This window comes from Monodelphis domestica, chromosome 7, assembly GCF_027887165.1.
Source record: "Monodelphis domestica isolate mMonDom1 chromosome 7, mMonDom1.pri, whole genome shotgun sequence".
NCBI lineage: Eukaryota > Metazoa > Chordata > Mammalia > Didelphimorphia > Didelphidae > Monodelphis > Monodelphis domestica.
Window position 1 is genome coordinate 189,304,223 of NC_077233.1, and position 20,842 is coordinate 189,325,064.

At 35.0% G+C, this 20,842-nt stretch overlaps 1 protein-coding gene across 3 annotated transcripts in view; it reads right to left on the reverse strand.

The window, feature by feature from the left end:
• Window positions 1–20,842, reverse strand: part of MARF1 (meiosis regulator and mRNA stability factor 1) — a 41,472-nt gene continuing 20,630 nt past the window's right edge. For all 3 annotated transcript variants that reach the window (XM_056806193.1, XM_056806192.1, XM_056806194.1), the window contains exons 12-27: window positions 20,299–20,477; window positions 16,298–16,378; window positions 15,832–16,068; window positions 15,592–15,711; window positions 14,996–15,171; window positions 13,127–13,347; window positions 11,135–11,277; window positions 10,851–10,984; window positions 9,558–9,760; window positions 7,397–7,624; window positions 6,586–6,816; window positions 6,210–6,422; window positions 5,557–5,617; window positions 5,332–5,472; window positions 4,276–4,446; window positions 1–2,559 (exon numbers count right to left, since the gene is read on the reverse strand). In XM_056806193.1, coding sequence (XP_056662171.1) covers window positions 2,321–2,559; window positions 4,276–4,446; window positions 5,332–5,472; window positions 5,557–5,617; window positions 6,210–6,422; window positions 6,586–6,816; window positions 7,397–7,624; window positions 9,558–9,760; window positions 10,851–10,984; window positions 11,135–11,277; window positions 13,127–13,347; window positions 14,996–15,171; window positions 15,592–15,711; window positions 15,832–16,068; window positions 16,298–16,378; window positions 20,299–20,477 — 2,778 coding nt within the window. In that variant the 3' untranslated portion in view covers window positions 1–2,320. The remainder of the gene's footprint in view (window positions 2,560–4,275; window positions 4,447–5,331; window positions 5,473–5,556; window positions 5,618–6,209; window positions 6,423–6,585; window positions 6,817–7,396; window positions 7,625–9,557; window positions 9,761–10,850; window positions 10,985–11,134; window positions 11,278–13,126; window positions 13,348–14,995; window positions 15,172–15,591; window positions 15,712–15,831; window positions 16,069–16,297; window positions 16,379–20,298; window positions 20,478–20,842) is intronic.

Sequence of the window (20,842 nt, forward strand, 5' to 3'; positions counted from 1 at the left end):
TTATGCTTGCTTGTAAATTTTATTGACAACTGTTTGGTCCCAACACACAAAACAGCACTTTGAACCACAAAAAGTGTTCAAACAAAGTAGACAGTTAAGAAAACATCTCTTCCCCTCTGCCCAATCCAAAACAAACAGTGTAGGACGGGAGGAGTTTGGGTGACTTATTTTTTTAAACAGACAAATCTAAATGGGTAATCTTTCCAACCAGAAATAATTTCATTGTCCTAATTCTTATAGATCATTTAGTTACATCATTTAATTAAGCCTTTGGATTAAAAAAATATATTGCAATTGGATTGGCCATTTTTATAATACATCATGAACACAACTTCCCACCTAATGAATTTTCTTAGTTTCAAACAGCGATTTATTAGAATTACACATGGACCTAAGCCCACTTCCCTGACCTCCAAAAATGGTACAATCACCACATTCATAAGACATAGTAGGATTGCGGTTTCTTCTTCCCTTATGAGAGCCTCAAGAACCTTTTCTTTTAGACTGTTTCCAGTGACTTGTAATTACACCTCTTATATTCTTTAAGTCCACAATATTTTGCATATTTTCAAAACAAAAGTCCCCCTTATGAAATCTATGTAATTAACTGATGTTTTCGATCACTAAACTGATGAAATATTTAAAAGCATCTTTAAAAAAAAGTGTTTGCAATTTTTTTTCTCATTACACTATGTCTGTAGAGGAAATATGCCTGCAGAAGGAGTCACACTGTACCATTATACTCAGAAAAATTTCCAGTGAATCTCCATCTGAATCATGGCCATATACCAAGTACTAAGAATCTCTGGCTGCTCCTGCTTCTTCTTTTTAAACAAAACCTAGCTTGTAAAATTATCACTGTAGTGGCTATTCTGTGGCATTTCCCCAAATTCTGGCTATGAAATCTGAGCCCATTTTCTGGCTTTCTAGTATATTACAAAAATGTTAACTTCAAAAAAGAAATCACTCAACTAGTGGAAGACATCGTGTGACAGGTTCTTTCTGTTTCATGAGCACTTCCCATCCATTTCTTTGCCCAACAAATACAATCCATTGTAAATGTTGGGTTTACCCAGAAGGGGTAAGAGGCCATCTGCCAATGGACATTTCAGCCAACTCTAAAGTAAGGCCATTCCACTAGTGCAGTGCTACTTCAAAGGCTGGCTTTTCCAAATGCCAAGATCAAATACCACAAATAACTGAACACGCTTCCAACACTAGAAGTAACCATCAGAATAAAAACAGTTAAAAGACAATATGGCAATATACACACAAAGCTTCCCAGTTACCAAAACCTGCTTTAAAAGTGCAAAAACAAGGTTAAGCAGATCAACCTTGGCCTTCCCATGTATAGATAGAATCACTGTGTCTCTTTCCAGTGGAAATAGTATTGATATCTCTTAGGTTAAAGCGCTTTTCATAACCTGCTCTGATTCACAATTTATGCATTTAATGCATAGTTTAGAAAAATCAGACCCTTTCCCACCAATACGACCTCTAGACACACAAAAATGTGTGTGTTGTAACCCAAACACTGACTTTAAACTTAAGAAACCAAGACCATCTCCTTTTCCTTAACCTAATCCATGTCAAACTGGAACATAACATAAAAGGGAAGCTTAAAACATCCTCAACTTCCTAGAAAGCTCCTAAATGGAACTGAAAGTGACAAAGAACATTTAAAATAAATTTTGTCACAAAGCCACATTTGTCATCTCCAGACATAGTAAAATGAAAAATGAGGTGGACTTACAAGGCACACAGAAACAATTACTGTTCATACCCCTACCTACAAAATACATTCAAAACTCCTTGCTTATCTGTTCCATTCTAGTGCATAAACACTTAGGTTTACTTAACAGGCTTTTGAAAGACGGATCATGCATTTTATTAATACTGTCTGAAAACAACATCAGTAAGCAGTGGTCTAATGAATATAATATGCTACATGTAAGATTATACCACTGATGAAGTTTAATGTAAATAAAATCCAAATCTTTCTCATTGAGTTTTTACTTCTTTCTTTTTACCGAACACCATTTTATTTCATAATAATTAGGAAAATTTGGTAAAATATCTAAGGGCTTCTTGAATGAATGCTAGGAAGTTTTTTCAAATAATTAAAAAAACTCTTCAGCCAAAAGCTGTGTTCAAGGTAAAAGGAACAAAAACATTTTCAAATCCATCTTGATAGAAATTAAATGGCTCAATAGGGGTTTTCATTAAAACATGAAAGGGCGTGCAAATAGCTTTGAACCTATTTTTGTGTGCAGAGTCAGACAGTGCTTTTTCCCTCCTAATTTCATGTCTCGAATAAAAGTTAAAGCTTAGTTATGGGAGCAAAAGAAAAGTTGGCTGCCAATTTCACTTTATTTTTGTGTTGCTTTTTGGCTGGGCTCTCTATTGTGTCTTTGCTTGGCCGAGACTCTGAGACATCCAACGATGAGCAAGGAGGTACTGAGACAGTTTCCAAGGCATCAGGCACCCCAAGACCAGTGGCCAGTTTTCCTTTGCTTATTTTCATTTTCATTTGTTGTTCTTCTGTTAAAATCATAATTTCTGTGAAAACAAAGATAAATGAACTCATTTAGCTTCATAAAACAGGAGAACAACTTGCTCTCATGGTATCTCTTTTCCCAAAATATATATCTATAGACCATTAGTGTAGTGAATCTTAGTTTGAGATCAATAATACTAAGCTCAACAGAATTTTCTATGACTTGGGTAGGAAACGCCAAGAGTTTCTTAAGACACTTAATTAATGAGAATTTTTTTTAAGCCCTTACCTTCTGTCTTAGAATCAATACTGTGCATTTGGTTCTAAGGCAGAAGAGTGGTAAGGACTAGGGAATGGGGGTCAAGTGACTTGCCCTGGGTCACAAAGCTAGGAAGTATCTGAGGTCAGATTTGAACCCAGGCTCTCCCATCTCTGGGCCTGGCTCTCAATCCACTGAGCCACCCAGCTGCCCCCAATTAATTAGAATTGCTTAGAAATTAATTTGAGACACTCAGAGATTAAATGACTTGCTTAGGGACACACATCTTTCTATTGATGTAAAGAACAATTTCAGATATTCTCTCCATTTCTGGTTGATTTCATAATGGGCAATAACTTCTGTCACTTTTTTTGTCTAAAGATTCTGCCAACTAGAAAATGATCTATATATGAACTTATATTCATCAGAAATGCCACTCGAAGGAATTCTGAGGTGAACTTCTTTGTAATATAACAAGCCTTCCTCTAGTTAAGGTTGGGAAAACTTGATTTTCTTATATAATGGCTTTCCTTAAAGGAAGACACATTGTTCTTAGGATTATGCAAAGTATTTCACATATTAAAACATTCAATGAAGAATAAGTATTAATACTTTTAAATTTTATGTAACTTATATAGAGGTGTACAAATAAATTTGCCTATCTACTTTCAACTACATAGAAAGAAATCATCCAGATCATAGAACATCCAATCTGACTATTATTCAAAGTCCTTCAAAAATTAAGATATCCTCCACTTTCCCCTTTCCAGTTTTCTTACACCTTTCACTATCTCCCCCTTCCTAGTCCCACTTAATTCTAGTACTTTTCTTTGGTTGTTTATTTACTGTTTAGCCTGTATTTAGCTTTTGTGTAGATAAACTATGAGTTCCTTGAAAGCAAGGACTGTCTTTTGCCTTTCTTTGTATTCTTAGCACTAATCACAGTGAGTGGAACATAGTAGATACTTTAAAAAATGTTTACTATTAGGTTATATTAAGGGTATCCAGGGACAGGGGAAAAAACTCAAACCAGTCTATAAATTGCCTTTAAAAAAACAACAACACCCTTATCTTCTATCTTGGAATCAATACTGTGCATTTGGTTCTAAGGCAGAAGAGTGGTAAGGACTAGGCAATGGGGGTTAAGTGACTTGCCCAGGGTCACACAGCTAGGAAGTGTCTGAGGCCAGATTTGAACCTAGGACCTCCCATCTTTGGGCCTGGCTCTCAATCCACTGAGCTACCCAACTGCCCCCTATAAATTGCTTTTGCACAGCTCTAATAAAAGTTCTCTGGGCAGAAAATTCTCTATAAGTGTAGAGCATAATACATATCTGTGATACTCTCTTTGTCCCCAGTTTGTAACAATAACTGAAAGGTAACCAAAAAGGTCAAATGCTGGGAATTTTACCATGTAAAATAACGAATTACATACTCAAATTTATATAATACTAAAAAAAAGTATAGTAATAATAACTGCTTGTTTCCTGGTAAATGATGAAATATCAGTGAATCCTACCAGAAGTAGTGCGGGGGTGTTCCTCAAACTGAATAAGATCAGTAGACGCAAGAATGACTGGATCAGGTCTCAGTTGTGGGGAGGGCAAGCAAGAAGGGACTGGTTCACACAAAAGGTCTACAGGTGAAGTATTAGTTAAGCAAAGGAGCTCCTGCTCAGTTTGATTAGGACCTGTGGGAAGAAAAGAGCAGGAACACTCAGAAGTCACTGATTCCGCAGACTTCTTTAAAGCCTTTAATATTACAGAGCATGTGAAGTTTAAAAAAAAAAAAAAATCCAGCAACTGCACAGTGAATCATGTCACAGTCAGAACTCCTTTTATAAAGGAAGAATGCTATATTCCATTAAAAAATAGACATTTGAAGACAAAAGACCCCCACTCTTTCTGGCACTCAAAAAACTTTAAAAAGTCCTAGCAGAATAAATTAAATGAATTATAGTGATTCAAAGGAAAAAAATTAATTTCTTGAAATTACTGATTTATCTTTGTCTTTAACCTTTTCACTTTTTAGATGGGAAAAATGCCAATAGCCTCCTATACCTCAGAGGGCTATATGAAAATAATATTAAGTAGTAAATATGAAAATGTTTTTTTGAGGTAAAAATTAAATTCAAACACCAAGGTTTTAAACCTTTGTCAAGCCTATTGGCTTCTTAATTGCAGACAAAAAGAATTGATATATCATACTATCTAGATTAACCATAAGATCACGAATTTTTAGAATTGAAGACCTTGGAGACTTCTTTCTCCATGGCTTTACATCAATTTAATGGGGAAATTGAGGACTACGAAGTTAAATGACTTGCCCACAGTCATGATACTAGTGTCAAAACTTGTCCTCAATCCTTGCTCTCAAGTCAAATTGTTTCTATTGATGCTTGGAATTGGATTAATATTTATTGCACCAGCAATCCTCTCCAAAAATCTTTAATCTTTATTAGACAAGAAGAACTGTCAAAAACTTCTCTATATTTTGTATTTAAAACCAAAAGGTATAAAGCTTTAACTTTATCTATGACCTTGTTTGTGTTAACTTATCCTAAGTTTTCTCTTACCATTAGGACATATTCCTAGTGTGAGTCCTAAGGAGGCACAAGATTCAGGTGTCTCCAGAGTGAGTTCACTGTTGTCTTCTGTCTGATTTTCATGATCACTCACATGACTGGCAGGAGAGAAACTGGGAGAACTCAACCGAGCTATAGGACAAAACAGACACAGGTCAGAAAATAAAATACAAATATTGGCCTAAAATTTTTTTTTCCTTAAAAAAGTTTACTCACTTTTCATGTCATTTTTTAAAACAACAATTCTCTTGTGACCATGTCCTTTTATCCAGACTACCTGCAACAAAACATATTCCTAGTCAATGGAGAGGAAGGTGGGAGGAGAGACACCCACACATACCCCTAAATCTTATTAAGCATGATCTTCTCAGCCTGTCAAGAATTCCAGATCCTTCAAAAATCATAATATTTAAATAAAAATTGAGAATTTAGTAGCTACATGGAGAGAAATATGGCAGGAATGTTGAAAATACTTTTCTATAGTCTTTTCCTCAGTTTTTGAAGCATTTGGACTAACTAAAGAGAATTTACCTATATTAAGTTAATATTTATAAATTACAGGATATTTACCTTCTTTCAATTCATAATTTCTTGAACTCTTATGAATCAATTTCTTGATTAAAATATAATTTCTTTGGTGTACATATAACTTACTACTATATAAAAATACCTTAATGTTTTTACTTACACAACACTAAAAAAAATGAATATATACTTGAGTCCTTCACTTTAGTAAATAATACAGTTAACCTGGTATATGTTTTGAAATGCTAAATTTAAACTGCCTGCCACTGTATTAGTCTGGCAACAGGGTGAACATATAGTTCTATAAGAAGGCTCTCAGCTTATATCAAAATGTAAAAGTCTACCTGTGGAATTGATCCCAAGAGTTCCTCCAGGCTACTATAACCATATGTCTTGGGCTGTAACACTTCTCCTATATATTTGGTATAGGCCACAGGAAATTCATGAAGAAATATTTGCTGGTAGTGGTAGGTGTGCAGGAGAGATCGGACATTTTTTGCAAACAAATATAAACTGGTGAGCTTCACATATTCTTCTGTCGTATCAGTAGTAAAAACCTATTAACATCAACAGCAATAATTAAAAAACCAAGCAGCATTATAAAATAAACTACCTTATTTGGGAAGCCAAAATAAGAACAAAATTTCTTAAAATCTAAAATGCAAATCCAACCAATGTATTAAGACTATTTTAAAAACTAATGTCAAAGAACATTTATACCTCAACCAAGTATGGTAGACTCTTCAAAAGTTCAGATAGGGTCATGAATCCATATTCACAAGGGTTGAGAAAAGCACTATAGGTAGTTTCATAATGTCTCTTAAGCTGATCAACAGAAAGAAAAAATGCTTCTTCCCAAGACATTAACACCACCAGTAGCTGGGCAGTGAGAGACCGAAGAGATTTCCTATTTATCAGCTGAATCTGCCTGCCAGATTCTGTATCAGCAACCTGAGAAAGGACAAAGAATTTGAACTTTAAAAACAGATCACCTAGGTCACATTACCACAGTTATACTTTTTGTGGTAAAACCTTCTGATAAAGAGATAATGTTCCTGAATTATTTCTCCTGAGGTAAAGTGTTATCCATTAGACCAACAGTTAGGTAGATGAGACAATTTGTTTCCCAAAATTCCAAGAGGAAGTTTGAGAGCAAAATGATCAGATAGGAGACAGAGTGAATCCATCAGTCCAAAAGGTTAACATGTTGATTTGAAAATGCAGCAGTGAGGAAACAAGGCCAATTAGCCACCTATTTACCTAAAAACAGGTTGATCATAACTTACAAATTATTGTTTATGCAAAATATGTAGGAGTGTTATAGCATAAGAAATATGGTTTTAATATCCTGAGGCAGCTCTTGCGAGTAATTCCACAGCTGAGTGTTTAACACAGTAGACTCCTAATGAGCACCTGTTGACTGATTGATGGACTGGAAGATGAGGCTAATTTAAATGTTAAAGCATTGAAAAAATGTGAAACACATAATCACACTGCTACAAAATTTATTCCAAAAAGAAAAATAGTTTACCTTTACAACATGGCAAAGTTTCTGCATTAATGCTGGAACTGAACTGGCATCATAGTCTTGGAGACGCAGGGTATAACCAAAAGTTTTACCATACTCTGTAAGTAAATCAGTCATCATAAGACAGTTGTCTTTCTGAGACCGAAGAAGTTTAACAAACTGAGCAGCTAAAGCCTTGACGCGCTCTACCTCTGTTAAAGTAAGGATCTTTTCTTGTCCACATTCTAATACCTTCAAAAAAGGAAAGAAAGAAAAAGAAATGTTATAATTTAATAAGCAAATAATAGGCATTCATATATAAAACTCTTAACTAGAAAGTGTTTTTGTTTATCTTAGCAATAATGTAATGGCTTGAAAGGGTTTAAGTTTTTAAAGATGTTTTTCTCAGTTTCCCCAACTCTTCCATGGTAAACACAGCACTTGGCATATTTTTGCATTACTAAACTCATTAATTATAAGAAATGGATATAAAGTCCTTTCAGTAGTTCTGAAGATGCAGTAAACTAATACAGTATTGGATGGGTATATGGAGATAGCCTATCATTCAGACAACTGTTCAACTTTTATTTTTATCTTGGCAGTTATTTCCTGTGGACAGTTGTATTTAGCTGGTTTAAAGGTCAATAATTTTACATATTGTTAAAGCCTAGACATAGGGGCATCGAGGCACCTAGATAGCTTAGTGGATAGAAAGTCAACAGGAACCAAAAGGTCCTGGGTTCAAATCTAACCTCGGATATTTTTTAGCTGTGTGATCCTGGGCAAGTCACTGAATCCCAATTGCCTAACCCTTACAATTCTTCTTTGGAACTGATATTTAGTCTCATTTCTAAGATTTTAAAAAAGGCCTAGACACATAGAAACAGACAGAAGTAACAATAAAGGCCATTTTCTCTCCTATGCCCAAATAAGTTTTCTGGTTCCTGGCCTTTGAATGTAGATGCCACTATATTTAAGTGGCAGTGAAACATTTCCAGAGTGTACTCCTTTCTTCTTTCCATCTCTCTACTGTTATAAGTAAGAGAGGGTTATAGCACGAGAGGATGGTCTGCAGGGGACAGATACAGAGGATGGAGGCATGAGACTAACAGGGAAAGAATTCTGGAATGTTGAAAAAGAGGGTTGAGCTGAAAAACTGAGAAGCAGTTAGTCTCTGGGGTTTGCTGATTGCAAGTATCTAGGAGGCTTTGCTGCCAAGCTACCTTGGGGATTACCTTTGCCTGTCTGTTGCTCTTAAGACCTATGGTTCCTGAGAAGAAGATCCTTAAACTGAAGCTAGCCTGACTCAACATCCAGTCAAGGGCAGCTGTTAGTGAGTGAGATCTGAGTCCATCTGGACTTGGGATCTTTCCCTGGATCCTGCTAAGCTTACCACAGACCATTACTCTTAGTGCAGAATTAGCTAGAGCAGGGACTAGGAATTTTAGGTAATTGAGGTGGGGAATAGAGTAGACCAACAACTCTGTGAAGGCTCTCTGCAAAGAGATATTTAAGATCCTTGGGGACTTGTAGTTAGAGGAAATTAGTATCAGGGTTACCCTATTTCCCTCTCAATCTTTCCCTATTTAATTAAAATACTTTCCCAGTTACTGAGTGATCTGTGTGTTGATCTCAGACTAGGCTCTGCCCTGGTCTGAGTGAACTGTTGGCTTTCAACCTACAGGGTAAAATCTTGTTATTGGCCCAATTCAATCCATTTTATCCCATCCCCAAAACCACCCTAATACACTACTCCCCAAAACAAGAGTCCTTCCTCTGGCACAATTCTAAAGTAAAGGCTCCCTTTCTGTGCTGGGCTAACCTTAAGCAACATCCTATATATTTTAAAAAGTAAATTATATTAAAGTGGTAATGCACTCTCCAACTCACACCTAAGAGTTTTAAAATATCTTTTAAAATACACAAATCATGAAAGAAGCAAATCTGAAAGTTAACTATAAAGTTATCTGAAAAATCAATATTAAAACAAAATCAATTATTTTTATTTTTAAATCGCATGCATACTCTTAACCAAAGAACTTCAGTCATGTGTACCTGGAATACTCATCTTTTTTCTACAATTATTATGCATGGTAATGTAGGTTTTCAAAGTGAAACTTCTTATAAACTGCACTTTTATAATAGTAACTTTAATTTTAAACATTAGAAATTCTTTTGAACTTACTTGTAAAACATCAGGAATGGCTTCAAAAAGTTCAAGTAGTTTAGTAAATCCATAGTGTGCAAGTTTACACTGTCGGCCAAAGTGGTGATGATAAGAAGGAATAAATTTGTTAAAGGGCATCCGGAAATGAGGTTGATGACGCAACAAATCAACAACTTCTTTGGAGAATTGTTTTGTCCTTTCTATTTCATCTTGAGTTCGTTCTTTTAAAAAACAAAACAAATATCACAACTTTTTCATCTGTTTACATTTATTTAGTGTCCATGGTGTACTAGAGTCCCATACACTGGAACACAATCTTTGTCTTCTAAGAACTTACATTAAAGAAGGGGGGGGGGGGGGGGGAAGAAGACCCAGGATGATGACAGATGGTAATGATGGACAATGTAGAATGGATAAAATAAATTCACAATATGATATTGGAAATTCCTTTGTGTAAATAAATTCATCTTCCTTTCCAACCAACTATTCTATCAGAGGTTGTTTTCTAAAAATCAGAACTGATTGATTTGAACTTAATCACTTCACATCCTAAAATGAAGGTTTTCTTTAATGCACAAAAAGATGTCAGAGGAGCTCAGTCTGAATCCTGCCAATGCCTTGTATGAACCTGGGAAAGCCATTTAACTTTTTCAGTCCTCAGTTACTCATCTATAAAATACAGGAATTAGAATAAATGACCTCTAATATACCAAATGTCACTGGACTATGTAATGAAGAGAGTAAAATATGAGAAGACTGGAGAGGTAGGAAGGGGTTTGGGTATAAAGTCAAGCAGAGGATTTTTATTTGATAATAAAGACAATAGAGAGCCACTACAGTTTACTGAATAAAAAGTTGACAAGGTTAGAACTACATTTTAGGAAAATCACTGTGGTAGCCAAATGGAGGATGGCCTGGAATAGGAAGAGATTTGCAACAGATAGACCAATAAAAAAGGTTATTGCAATAGTCTAGAGCCATGTTGGCAAACCTATGGCATATGTGTCAGAGCGTGCTGGAGGGAAGACTGCTCCCTTCCCCGTCTCCACAGCACCTGAGGACATTTCTCTCATCACTTGCCCCTCTGCCCAATAGCCCAATGGGAGCACTTCCTTCCTCCCCTGTATGGGTAAGGTGGGGGAAAGGGGGAGGGGGCGGCTCACATGTAGCATGAGGATTGTAGTTTGTTTGGGCACTCACTTTCTAAAAGGTTTGCCATCACTACTCTAGGGCATGAGGTAATAAGGATCAAATCCAAGGTAGTGAAATATAGACTAAAGTCAAATCTTTAGCAAACTAAGACCAACACACCTTTTTTTGGGATGCAAATCACCATTTCATCATCTTGTTGGGTTAAACAGATTGTTGTATCTGGAATTTCTGATATGATATCGATCAACTCACAAACACCATATTCAGTAACATCCCAATCTTTTGAGAAACACCTATGTATTAAAAATGGAAATGGAGAAGAGAATGAATAAAATAATTTGCTCAAATTACTTTATTAGATTTTTAAGGGAATATAACATATAAACATTATATAATCTTCAAATCTTTAGGGGAAAAGTATTTACTCTTTCTTACAAACTTACCAATGATAAGCCTGCAAAAATTCTCTCACAATAACTTGTTTGCTGGCCTGGGATTTGAGAAGTTTTAATAAATCTTGGGTAAAACGCTTTACTTGGGCCCTATGTGTTAGAGTCAGTAATCTTTTGGAGCCCATTCCAAGGATCTGAAAATTAAATATTCTCTGAATTAAAATCATTACATTCATTAAAACAAACATCCAACAAATAACTGAGTGCAAACTTACAAAGCACTGAGTAACTCAACAAACAAATCTCATTTACCAATGTTATTTTCTGACAAAACTTACTATCCACTTTCTTTTGCCCCAGAGAACACCTTTACTATGAGTTTGAATAGATATACTTGTTATAAAATGGATCTGTAAAAACAAGGGAAATTACTTAAAGTGACACTGTTCCTTCTCCAGCTTCCTACAGCTGTTATATATACCTTGAAAGGGTTATATCATTAGTAATGTAAAGAATTTGATTAATTCAGAAAAAAGATCCTTTTGGCATGCCTAAGAAATTCACCTTGTCTTCTGGAAAATGCTAACATTCCCAGGCGACATGAAATAATTTTATTATATTGCTACCACTCAAGTTCAAAGAATTATAGGATTTACAACTGAAGGGGCTGCAGATATCATCTAGTCCAACTCCTTCATAAAAACAAAGTGGGAAACTGAAGTCCAAAAAAGGTGAAATGACAGGACTAGCCTTGATCACTGATTTTCTGTCTCCAAATTAGGACTCTTTCCAGTACCCTGCAATGGTTCTTAGAAACACAACACCTAATCTAGTCAACACCAAGACACTTTATTACACATCCAGTGAGGATGTGTAATGCTAACACTTTTGCATGCAATGTGAAATAATAAGTTGATAATATTGAAGGAAGGGATATAGACCTGATGCTTCATCGTTTGGTATATTACTCAATGACTAGGCCTGAGAAGCAACTTGTGAATTCAAACACTATCTGATTATTCATAAAAAAAAAAAAACAGTAACTTAGTTTTATTTATATTCAAGTAAAGAGGAATGAGGAGGACCAGGGAGAAGGTGTCACTAAGTTTTAAAATCTAGATTCTCCACCCAAATTCCCTCTATGGGCCTTCACGGAACCATCTTCATAGATCTTTTGGCTACACTGTCCCTCTGTACTAAAAACCCTTACTAATGATCTAATCTCAGCTAACTGGTTCTCAAATTATTGATAGATAAGTTAAATAGTTTATCCAGATAAGATAGCTTGAACTTTGATAAGTTCACCCTTGTAGGCCAGGGATCAAAGGCCCAGATGGCTGGCCTGTTCTCATTGGCAGATTCCACTGGGTCTTGGCAGTTCTCTCTCTCTCTCATACACAGTCAGGAACTCTCAGGGACACAAGAGCTTATAGGATTCAAAGGGAGATGGAAATTAGAGACAGGGATGGAAATGATCTCAGGAATCTCCGGATAGCTGGAACAAACAAACCTCTGAATTTCAGGGAATAGGTAAGTTACCTCCTTCAGACCTAGACAGAACTAGCCAACAGGAAGTTACCTCTTTGCTTCCCTGGCAGGACAGGAACAACGGAAACCCAACTGCCTTAGGTGTCTTGTTTTATCCCTTCTCCAGATTCTGGAACAACTCTTTCAGTTCTGTGTGTGTGACCAGACCCTCCTTTGCAAAACCCTGTCTTTGGCCTCTTTTGCAAAAGTCCTGCTTTCCTTCATTCTCCCTTACAAATATTCTCTTATCTTTAGCTTGTATTTTCTGTCTTTAAGCTAGCTTTTATCAGTAATATACTGTTCTACCTGAAGTGGTAAATCATTTTTTTTAAAGGAAGCTTTTTAGATTGCCATTCAAATTAATTCTAAGTTTTCTAATCTTCTAACTCATAAGGCAATCTATCAATAATAAAACTTAATGCCACATAGATTTTTTTTAACAAATCAAAATTTCTCTCATTTCTGAATTTCTTACATAATTATTTCTTCCAACAAAATTTCCTGAGGGTCACTCACCTGCAATACATGAGGCACTGCTTCAAGTAGTTCCATTAACCTGGAATATCCATAGTCTGATACCCGGCATTGCTTTGCAAAATGATGATGATAGCATGGGATGAATTTGCCAACAGATATGATACAAGATGGCTGATTCTTCAGTAAGTCAATTACTTCCCTACTGAATTGGATAAGCTGTGGGTTCCCCACAGGACTTTTGGAACGCAGCAGCCAAGGGTCTAGAATGGGAGACAAAAGTGAATATTTAAAAACAAGTAAATAGAATTTTCAATAGATAATTAGAACACTAGAGGCACTGCTTGAAGTCACTAAAAATTTAAATCAATCAAGTAGAAAAGAACTTTGCTTTATTTACTTCCAAATTTAGGTATAGCAAAAAGTCAATATTAGCCACAAGTATTTATAGGCTAGCAGATGTTTCTGTACTTATTTCCAAATCTAAACAATAAGACCAAAAATAAATCCTATTTTTCATAATTTTCATAATAGTGCTACTTTCTTCAAAAATAGTTATAAAAACATATATAATATATACATAAAATAAAACATAAAAAAATTTTTTAAGTTATAAAAAATTTCAAAAATCCCAAATTTGTATGGTGCTTTAAGGTTTGCAAAACACTTAACTTTCATTACCCATTATCATCCCAATTTTACAGATAAGGCAACTGATGCTGAGAGAGGATATTTAGTCAATTTAGGTTCCCAGATTCACCTACACAAACTTGTTTAACCACCAATGAGCTTGATGTACAGTACAACCACAATAAATACTTTAAATGCTTTTTTTAACACTAATTTTAAAAAACTTCAAAACTTTCTAATTCAACTTTCTTAAGTGGATGCCTATAATTTAAAAAAAGAGGGGGTCATATTTGGGAAGAGTAAGAAGGAAATGGAAGCTTTTGTGGAAATTCTTAAAGTGACTTCTCTGGACTTGTTGAGAGGTCAAAAATGTATGGTAATGGTTCTATCTAATTTTACTTCAAAGTAAAAAATTTTCTTTTTCTAGCTATCTAAGTATCAGTAGCACTACTATTCTTATTGGTCATGATTAGAATAATTTTTTTTTGGTTATTCACAACTAGCACAAAGAGATAGAAAAGGGCAAAAACATTCCCTAAGATTTTTTTCCTTCACAGCTGAGCAAAATTTACAATAGAGAAAAAGGAACAAGAAAATTAGGTCTGGTAAATTATGAGAAAAAGATTGCCTAACATTGGGCAGTGGATGATGAAAGACTATTAAAAAATTCAGAGGAAGCACAGAATGAGTACTACTTTCTTGAAGTAGATGATATCCCTTGTTCCGACTACCAGCTAGTAGTCCTCACTATGAACTGTCTTTGCCCTCTTCTTATAATCCTGGCACTTAAGCACAATGCCTGGCATATAGAACATAATTAATGTTTATTGATTGAGCTAAACTAAATAAATATCAAAGAAGTAAAGTGTTTTTCAATATTACCTTCAGGTCTAAAAAACTGTCTAATTTTTCAAATAAGCCAAGTTACAGGGTAAAAATATGAATATTTTATATTTTATTTTATTTATATTTTAAAATATACATTACAAAAGGCAATTGTGTTTATAGGTATTTCATCCTGAATTTTGCCTTAAATTTTATTTACATAGATCACAAGTCAAAGATAATTTCTGATCAAATTTTTAAGAGTTCTATAAAGTATCTGCTATTTCAAAGTGGAGTTTTAAATAGCAAAGGAGAAACCTGTATGTTATTTTCAGTTTGTTAATAAAAAATCAGATAATTTTAAAATTGACATATTTGTGTTTGTACATATATGTGTATTCTCCACATGTGTTAGCAAGAATTCCAATGGACTAAGTAAAAGAAATAAAGACATACCAGTGTTTGGAGGTGGGGGCTTATTATGTATCCACTTAACTACTTTTATGCCATTCTGTGCAGTAACAATGTTTACTCCGGGAACACAGGTGATGAGATGTTCCAAGGGAACACCACCTTGATTTTCCTGCACTACTTCTAGGTCACTGAACTCTGCAGTGTAGCAATCTGGGAAACTACAAAGAAACATACAAAAGTTAAAGCGAACCGACTCATAAGTTAAAGATCCATTTTTTCTGTGTACATACAACTCTCTGCAAACCATAAAGGAATATAGAAATATCAGCTATAATTTAGAAGTAACACAGGAGCTCCACCATTTGAACTTGAACTCAATAATAAAAACCTTATCAAGGAAATAAGATTTGCTCTAACTGCTCAGGTCATGTTTTCCCAATTCTGTAAGGAAGTGGTATTCCACTTTAGAGCTCCTTCGTTAAGTTTAGGTCAACTGAAAAAGCAAGCCAAAATTTCAGGACACAGCTTCACTGCATCTAGCAAGAAAAGACCCTGCACCTGAGTTTCAGTAAAAAGGGGAACAGGGAAATCATTTTACTCTGATTTTGACATTAAAAATGATATCCAAAATTATTCACCTCAGTAACGGCACAGTGCCCTCATGCGTTTGTAGAAGACTATGAACCTGGGGTGCAAATGTCTTCAGAGAGAGTATAACATAAGGGATTTTATATGAATCTGGATCAAATTCATGTTCACTGAAATAATGAGAAAAAGTATTTAGTTGCCTATTTATGTTTTAGTTAACAACTATCTTATCAATTATTTCTAAAGAAAAAATAGGATGACTTTTACAAAAAAGATTCTTTTTAGTCTACCTGAAATCTTTATTTGAGCAGTGCTGCTTGCAGACAGGTTCATGATATTCTAGTTCTTCAAATATAATGGGACTACAATTAGCTGATGAACCATCATGTGACTGAGAAGACCCTAATGGGCTCTGTCGGGCCTGACTACTAGATAGCAGACACACCAACCGCCCATTTCCTTGATCACGGATTGCTATTGTGTCTGTTAATTTATATAGGTCTGACATGTTCAATTTGTGTCCAAACCTAAATAAGAAAGGAGAGAAGTTAAGTACAGAATTTAAGGACATAGTTCAAAAAATTGTTCTCAATACTATATAGAAAAAATCACCAGTTTAAGTAACTTGACACAGATAAGAAAAATAAACAGTACTTATTTTATTGCCAAATTCACAGAAATAGAAAATTGAGTTTGCTAAAAACATAATAATCCTTTAAAAAGCAACTTCAATAAACTTAATTTCAGTTGACTTACTTTTTTTCATAAACGTCTGTGAACTTAAATAGAGGCAAGCAACAGGCAGGAGCATCTTGAAGAATGGATATTGTTTCTGAGCTACAAATACAAACAATTAGAAACAATTCTCTACAACTTGTTCCAAACCATTTTTTGTAAAACAGATTACATATTATCAGTAAACTTGTTCACACAATAAATTTGAGCTCCTGAGGTTCTCCAGACTTATTAAAACAAAGATTTGGGAACCAAAGTACAAGGTGAAGTTACATATTATAAACTTTATGGAATGCAATCAGAAGATGCCCTATTGTACTAGAAAGTAAAATTAATAACATTCAGCATTAGCACTATATAATTAGTATTGAAGGGCACACTTCAATAGAGATATTAGATTTAATGGAAATTAAAATTGCTATGGTTCAGAAGATTATGATTTAAAATGGTTTATTAGGGACAAAAAACAATTTAAGACAAAAAAGGGAGGCGGCTTAGTAGCAATGAAAGCCTAAACCACTCTGACAATCCTTCCTAACCAATCTTTAAAAACCATCTCAAAACAACAGGAGTCAAAATTGAATAGCAAGAGAAACATAGACAGAGAGAGTCAATTTTCACAGGATAAGGGGGAACTGGAAGCAAAACTGCACACAGAGAAGTGCTGGCCAACCATCCCACCACCCCCTCTCAGTGCACTAGGTTCCACGATTAGGCATAGGCTAACTTCAGGATCCAGGGACAACAGATTATTCCCCTTCCCCTTGAATCCCCAAGGCCCTAGCACCAGCCTGTAGTGAAACCCAGTAGTCCATAGCACTAGTCCCTTTCAAGCCTGCCCTGCTGCAGTACAGACCTGGCCCCAGGGCAAAATAGCTCACACTGCCAAACCCAGCAAGCCAGCAGCAAAGGAGACAGAAGCAGCAAGCAGCTTTCAGAATTTCCAGTCCACAGGCAAAAAAAAGGCTAAGAAAATGAGCAAACAGCAAAAGAAACATTTAATGCTCAAAAATCTCTAGGGGAACAATCAGCAAAGCACAGAAGCAACAGGAAATGGCAAGATTCAAGCAACCACAAGCAAAACTTAAAAAAAAAAAGGGAATTAGTCTTAAGCTCTGAAAGAACTTAAAAAGGAATTCAAAAAATCAAATAAGGAAGGTCAAATAAAAATGGGAAAAAGGAATGAAAGTAATGCAAAAAGAATATAACAGCCTAAAAAGTAAAACTAGTCACCTGGAAAAAGGTACAAAAATCCAATGAAGAAAAGACTGCCATGAAAAGAATGGATCAAATGGAAAAGAAGGATCAAAAGGTCATGGAAGAAATTCAGGCTTTAAAAATCAGAATGGGACAAATAGAAGCTAATGACTTCATGAGATAGCAAGAAACAATAAAACAAAATCAGACGAAGGAAAAAAAAGAAGAAAATATGAAATATCTCTTTGAAAAAAAAAACAATTGACTTGGAAAATAGATCCAAGAGAGACAATTTAAGAACTATTGGACTACTTGAAAGTGGTGACCCAAAAAAAAAAAGCCTAGACATCATGTTACAAGAAATTATCCAAGAAAACTGCCCTGATATTCTTGAACAAGAGAATCCACAGATCACTTCCTGTAATAAATCCCCAAATGATAACTCCCAGGAACATTATAGCCAAGTTCAAGAGCTCCCAGGCCAAGGAGAAAATACTGCATGCAAGCATCCAGAAACAATTCAAATATCATGAAGCCCCAGTCAGGATTACACAAATGACAGATTCCACAGTGAAGGACCAGAAGGGCATGGAATATGACTTTCCAGAAGGTAAGGGAATAGATTTACAACAAAGAATCACCTATCCTGACTATATTCTTTCAGGGGAAAATATAGTCATTTAATAAAATAGAAGATTTCCATAAATTCCTGAAGACCAGACAAACAGAAAATGTGATGTCTAAATACAAAATTCAAGTAAAGCATAAAAAGATAAAGAAGAAAGAAAAAATTTAAGGGCTTCAATAAGGCTGGTAAATTCCTACATGGAAAGATATCTGTAACTCTGAAAAATTGTTATCATAATCATAGTAGTTAGGAGACATATACATAGACAGAGGGTGTGGTCATAGGCTATTTAGGATGATATGTAAAAAAAAGGACAAAAAGGATTACATGTTTTAAACAACTTATCTTTTAGAGAAAAAGATATTTACCTAGTTACCCAAATTGATCATACAATCACAGATCCTAACAGTAACCAAATCTACTATCCTAAACCAATCAAGCAAACAATAAGCATTTATTAAGTACCTAATACATGCCAGGCACTAAGGATAAAAAGACCAAAAAAAGGAAAAGAAAAAAAATCATTGTTCTCAAGAAACTTATCAAGAGGATAGATAAATCATTATCATCACAACAACAAAAATAGTATTAGCTAGCATTTATATAGACCTTTCAATTTTGCAAAGCACTTTATAGATGTTATTTCATTTGATCCTCACATCAATCCTGAAGTAGATGTTACTGTCTTTATTTACAGATTAGGAAACTGAGGTTAAGTAGTGATGTGACCTGTAATTATTATAGGAGACCCAAGCAGTCTTCCAAGCCCAAGCTCACCTCTCAGCTGTCCTCCATAGAGTGACCTGCAAAGTGATTTTTCACAAGTGTCTATCTGACTATGTCATGCCTCCTTGATCAACTCTAGTGGCAAACTACTGCATCTATGATAGAAACTCCTAAGTGGTTTTTAAAGACCTTCTAGAATACAATCCTTCCTTGCTTTCCAGTCTCATTATAAATGGCTCTAATCTAGCCAAATTCTTTTCTCATTGTTCCTCACATATGGTACTCCATTTCCCTTCTCTCTTTGCTATCTGAAATGTACTCCTTCTTCCCGTCTACCTCACTTATCCTACACTTCCTTTAAGAACAAAGTTAAATACCTTCTACACAAAGATTTCTCTGAATTCCCCAACTGTTGGTGTCCTTCCTAGAAGTAGTGTAGCAAATGGAGTAGTAGACTTGAGGCAGGGAGTGTTTGGGAGGAAAGAAAATGAGTTCTCTTTTAGACACGCTGCATGTGGTGTACATGGGACATCCAGTTTGAAATGTCTAAAGAGGCAGTCAGTGCCATGAGACTAGAACTCAGGAAAGAGAATGGGACTGAATATGTAGAACCAGGAATTATCTGTACAGAGATGATAAATAAACTGATGGAAGTTGAGGAAGTCCTCAAGAGAGAAAGTGTAACAAGAGGGCTCAAGGCAGAGCTAGAATATATCCACAGAGGGCATGATATAGATAAAGTTAAAGAAAATGCTCCTAATATGAAAAAATTCAAATAGGTGATTCTGCTAAAGTCAGGACTGTAACAACTAATTTTCTCTATAATAATATGAACGTAAAAGATAGAATGTGAAAGATAAATGAGAGTAATAGAGAACCTATACCTAATATATGAGAGAGAGGACACCACATGTGGATAATTTCACTGTCTTTTTACTGGTTTGAAAGTAAGGATTTTCAAGTCTTTTTGTTTTGCTTTTTAAGTTTGATTTAATTTTCTATCACTTGGTATATGCAATATGCAGATGATTTATTTCTTTTATTACTGAGTGCTCACCACAGTTAAGTTGTATTCCTTAAAATGATTGATGTTGAAATTATAAACATGAACAAGGATGAAGAAATCTTATTTCCAAATGCATCAATTTGTAAGTAATCAAGTATTTCCAGATATGTCAAGAAGCTAAGGGATTAGGGCACTAGATTTAGAGTTCAAATCCAGCCTCAGTCACTAACTAGCTGAATGAACCTGAGGCAAATGACTTAACCACTCTCAGCCTCAATTTCCCAATCAGCAAAAATACAGATAGTAATAGTATCTGCTTCATAGAATGTTGTGAGGTAACCTATATAAAGTGCTTTCTAAATCATAAAGCATTATATAAACTCTAGAACATTAGCTATGATAATGCTGATATGATCATTTTATAGGTCAAAACTTGTTCTCCTATAATAGAACTTTTTTTTTTACCTTAGCAAAGAGAGTGATTTATTAGCAGTTCCGGTGGCTAAAGAGACTTGGATTCTTTTGCTGCCAATTTTATATCTGTGAAGACTATTCACTGCACTGATTGCTTCCTGCAAGTTTTCCATCTGAACGATAGCTTTTAGCTGATAATCTGTATGAGGACTGAGCTCTATGCTCTTTACCTAAAACAGCAAAAAGCAAAACTTTACAAGCCTTTTGTCATAGAATTCTAACACAGCAAACCTTTAAAATGTGTCCTATTTCGGACCTTTTTTGTCCTGTAATTAAGGTGAAATTCTGACCCCCAAGTCAAAGTCACTAGATTTAAAGGTCACATGGTACCAAACTCTGAATAAAAACATTCATGGAGTTTTCACCTGACTGTTCTAAGATACTAGGAAGATACAGATCAAAACCAATAATTGGTATATTGTTAGCAAGCTGTACCTAAAAACAGGACAACTAAGATGGATCAACATACTAATAAAAAGTAATTATAACAATTCTAAGGAAATTTAGCAATTAGTATATTAAAAAGTATCATCGG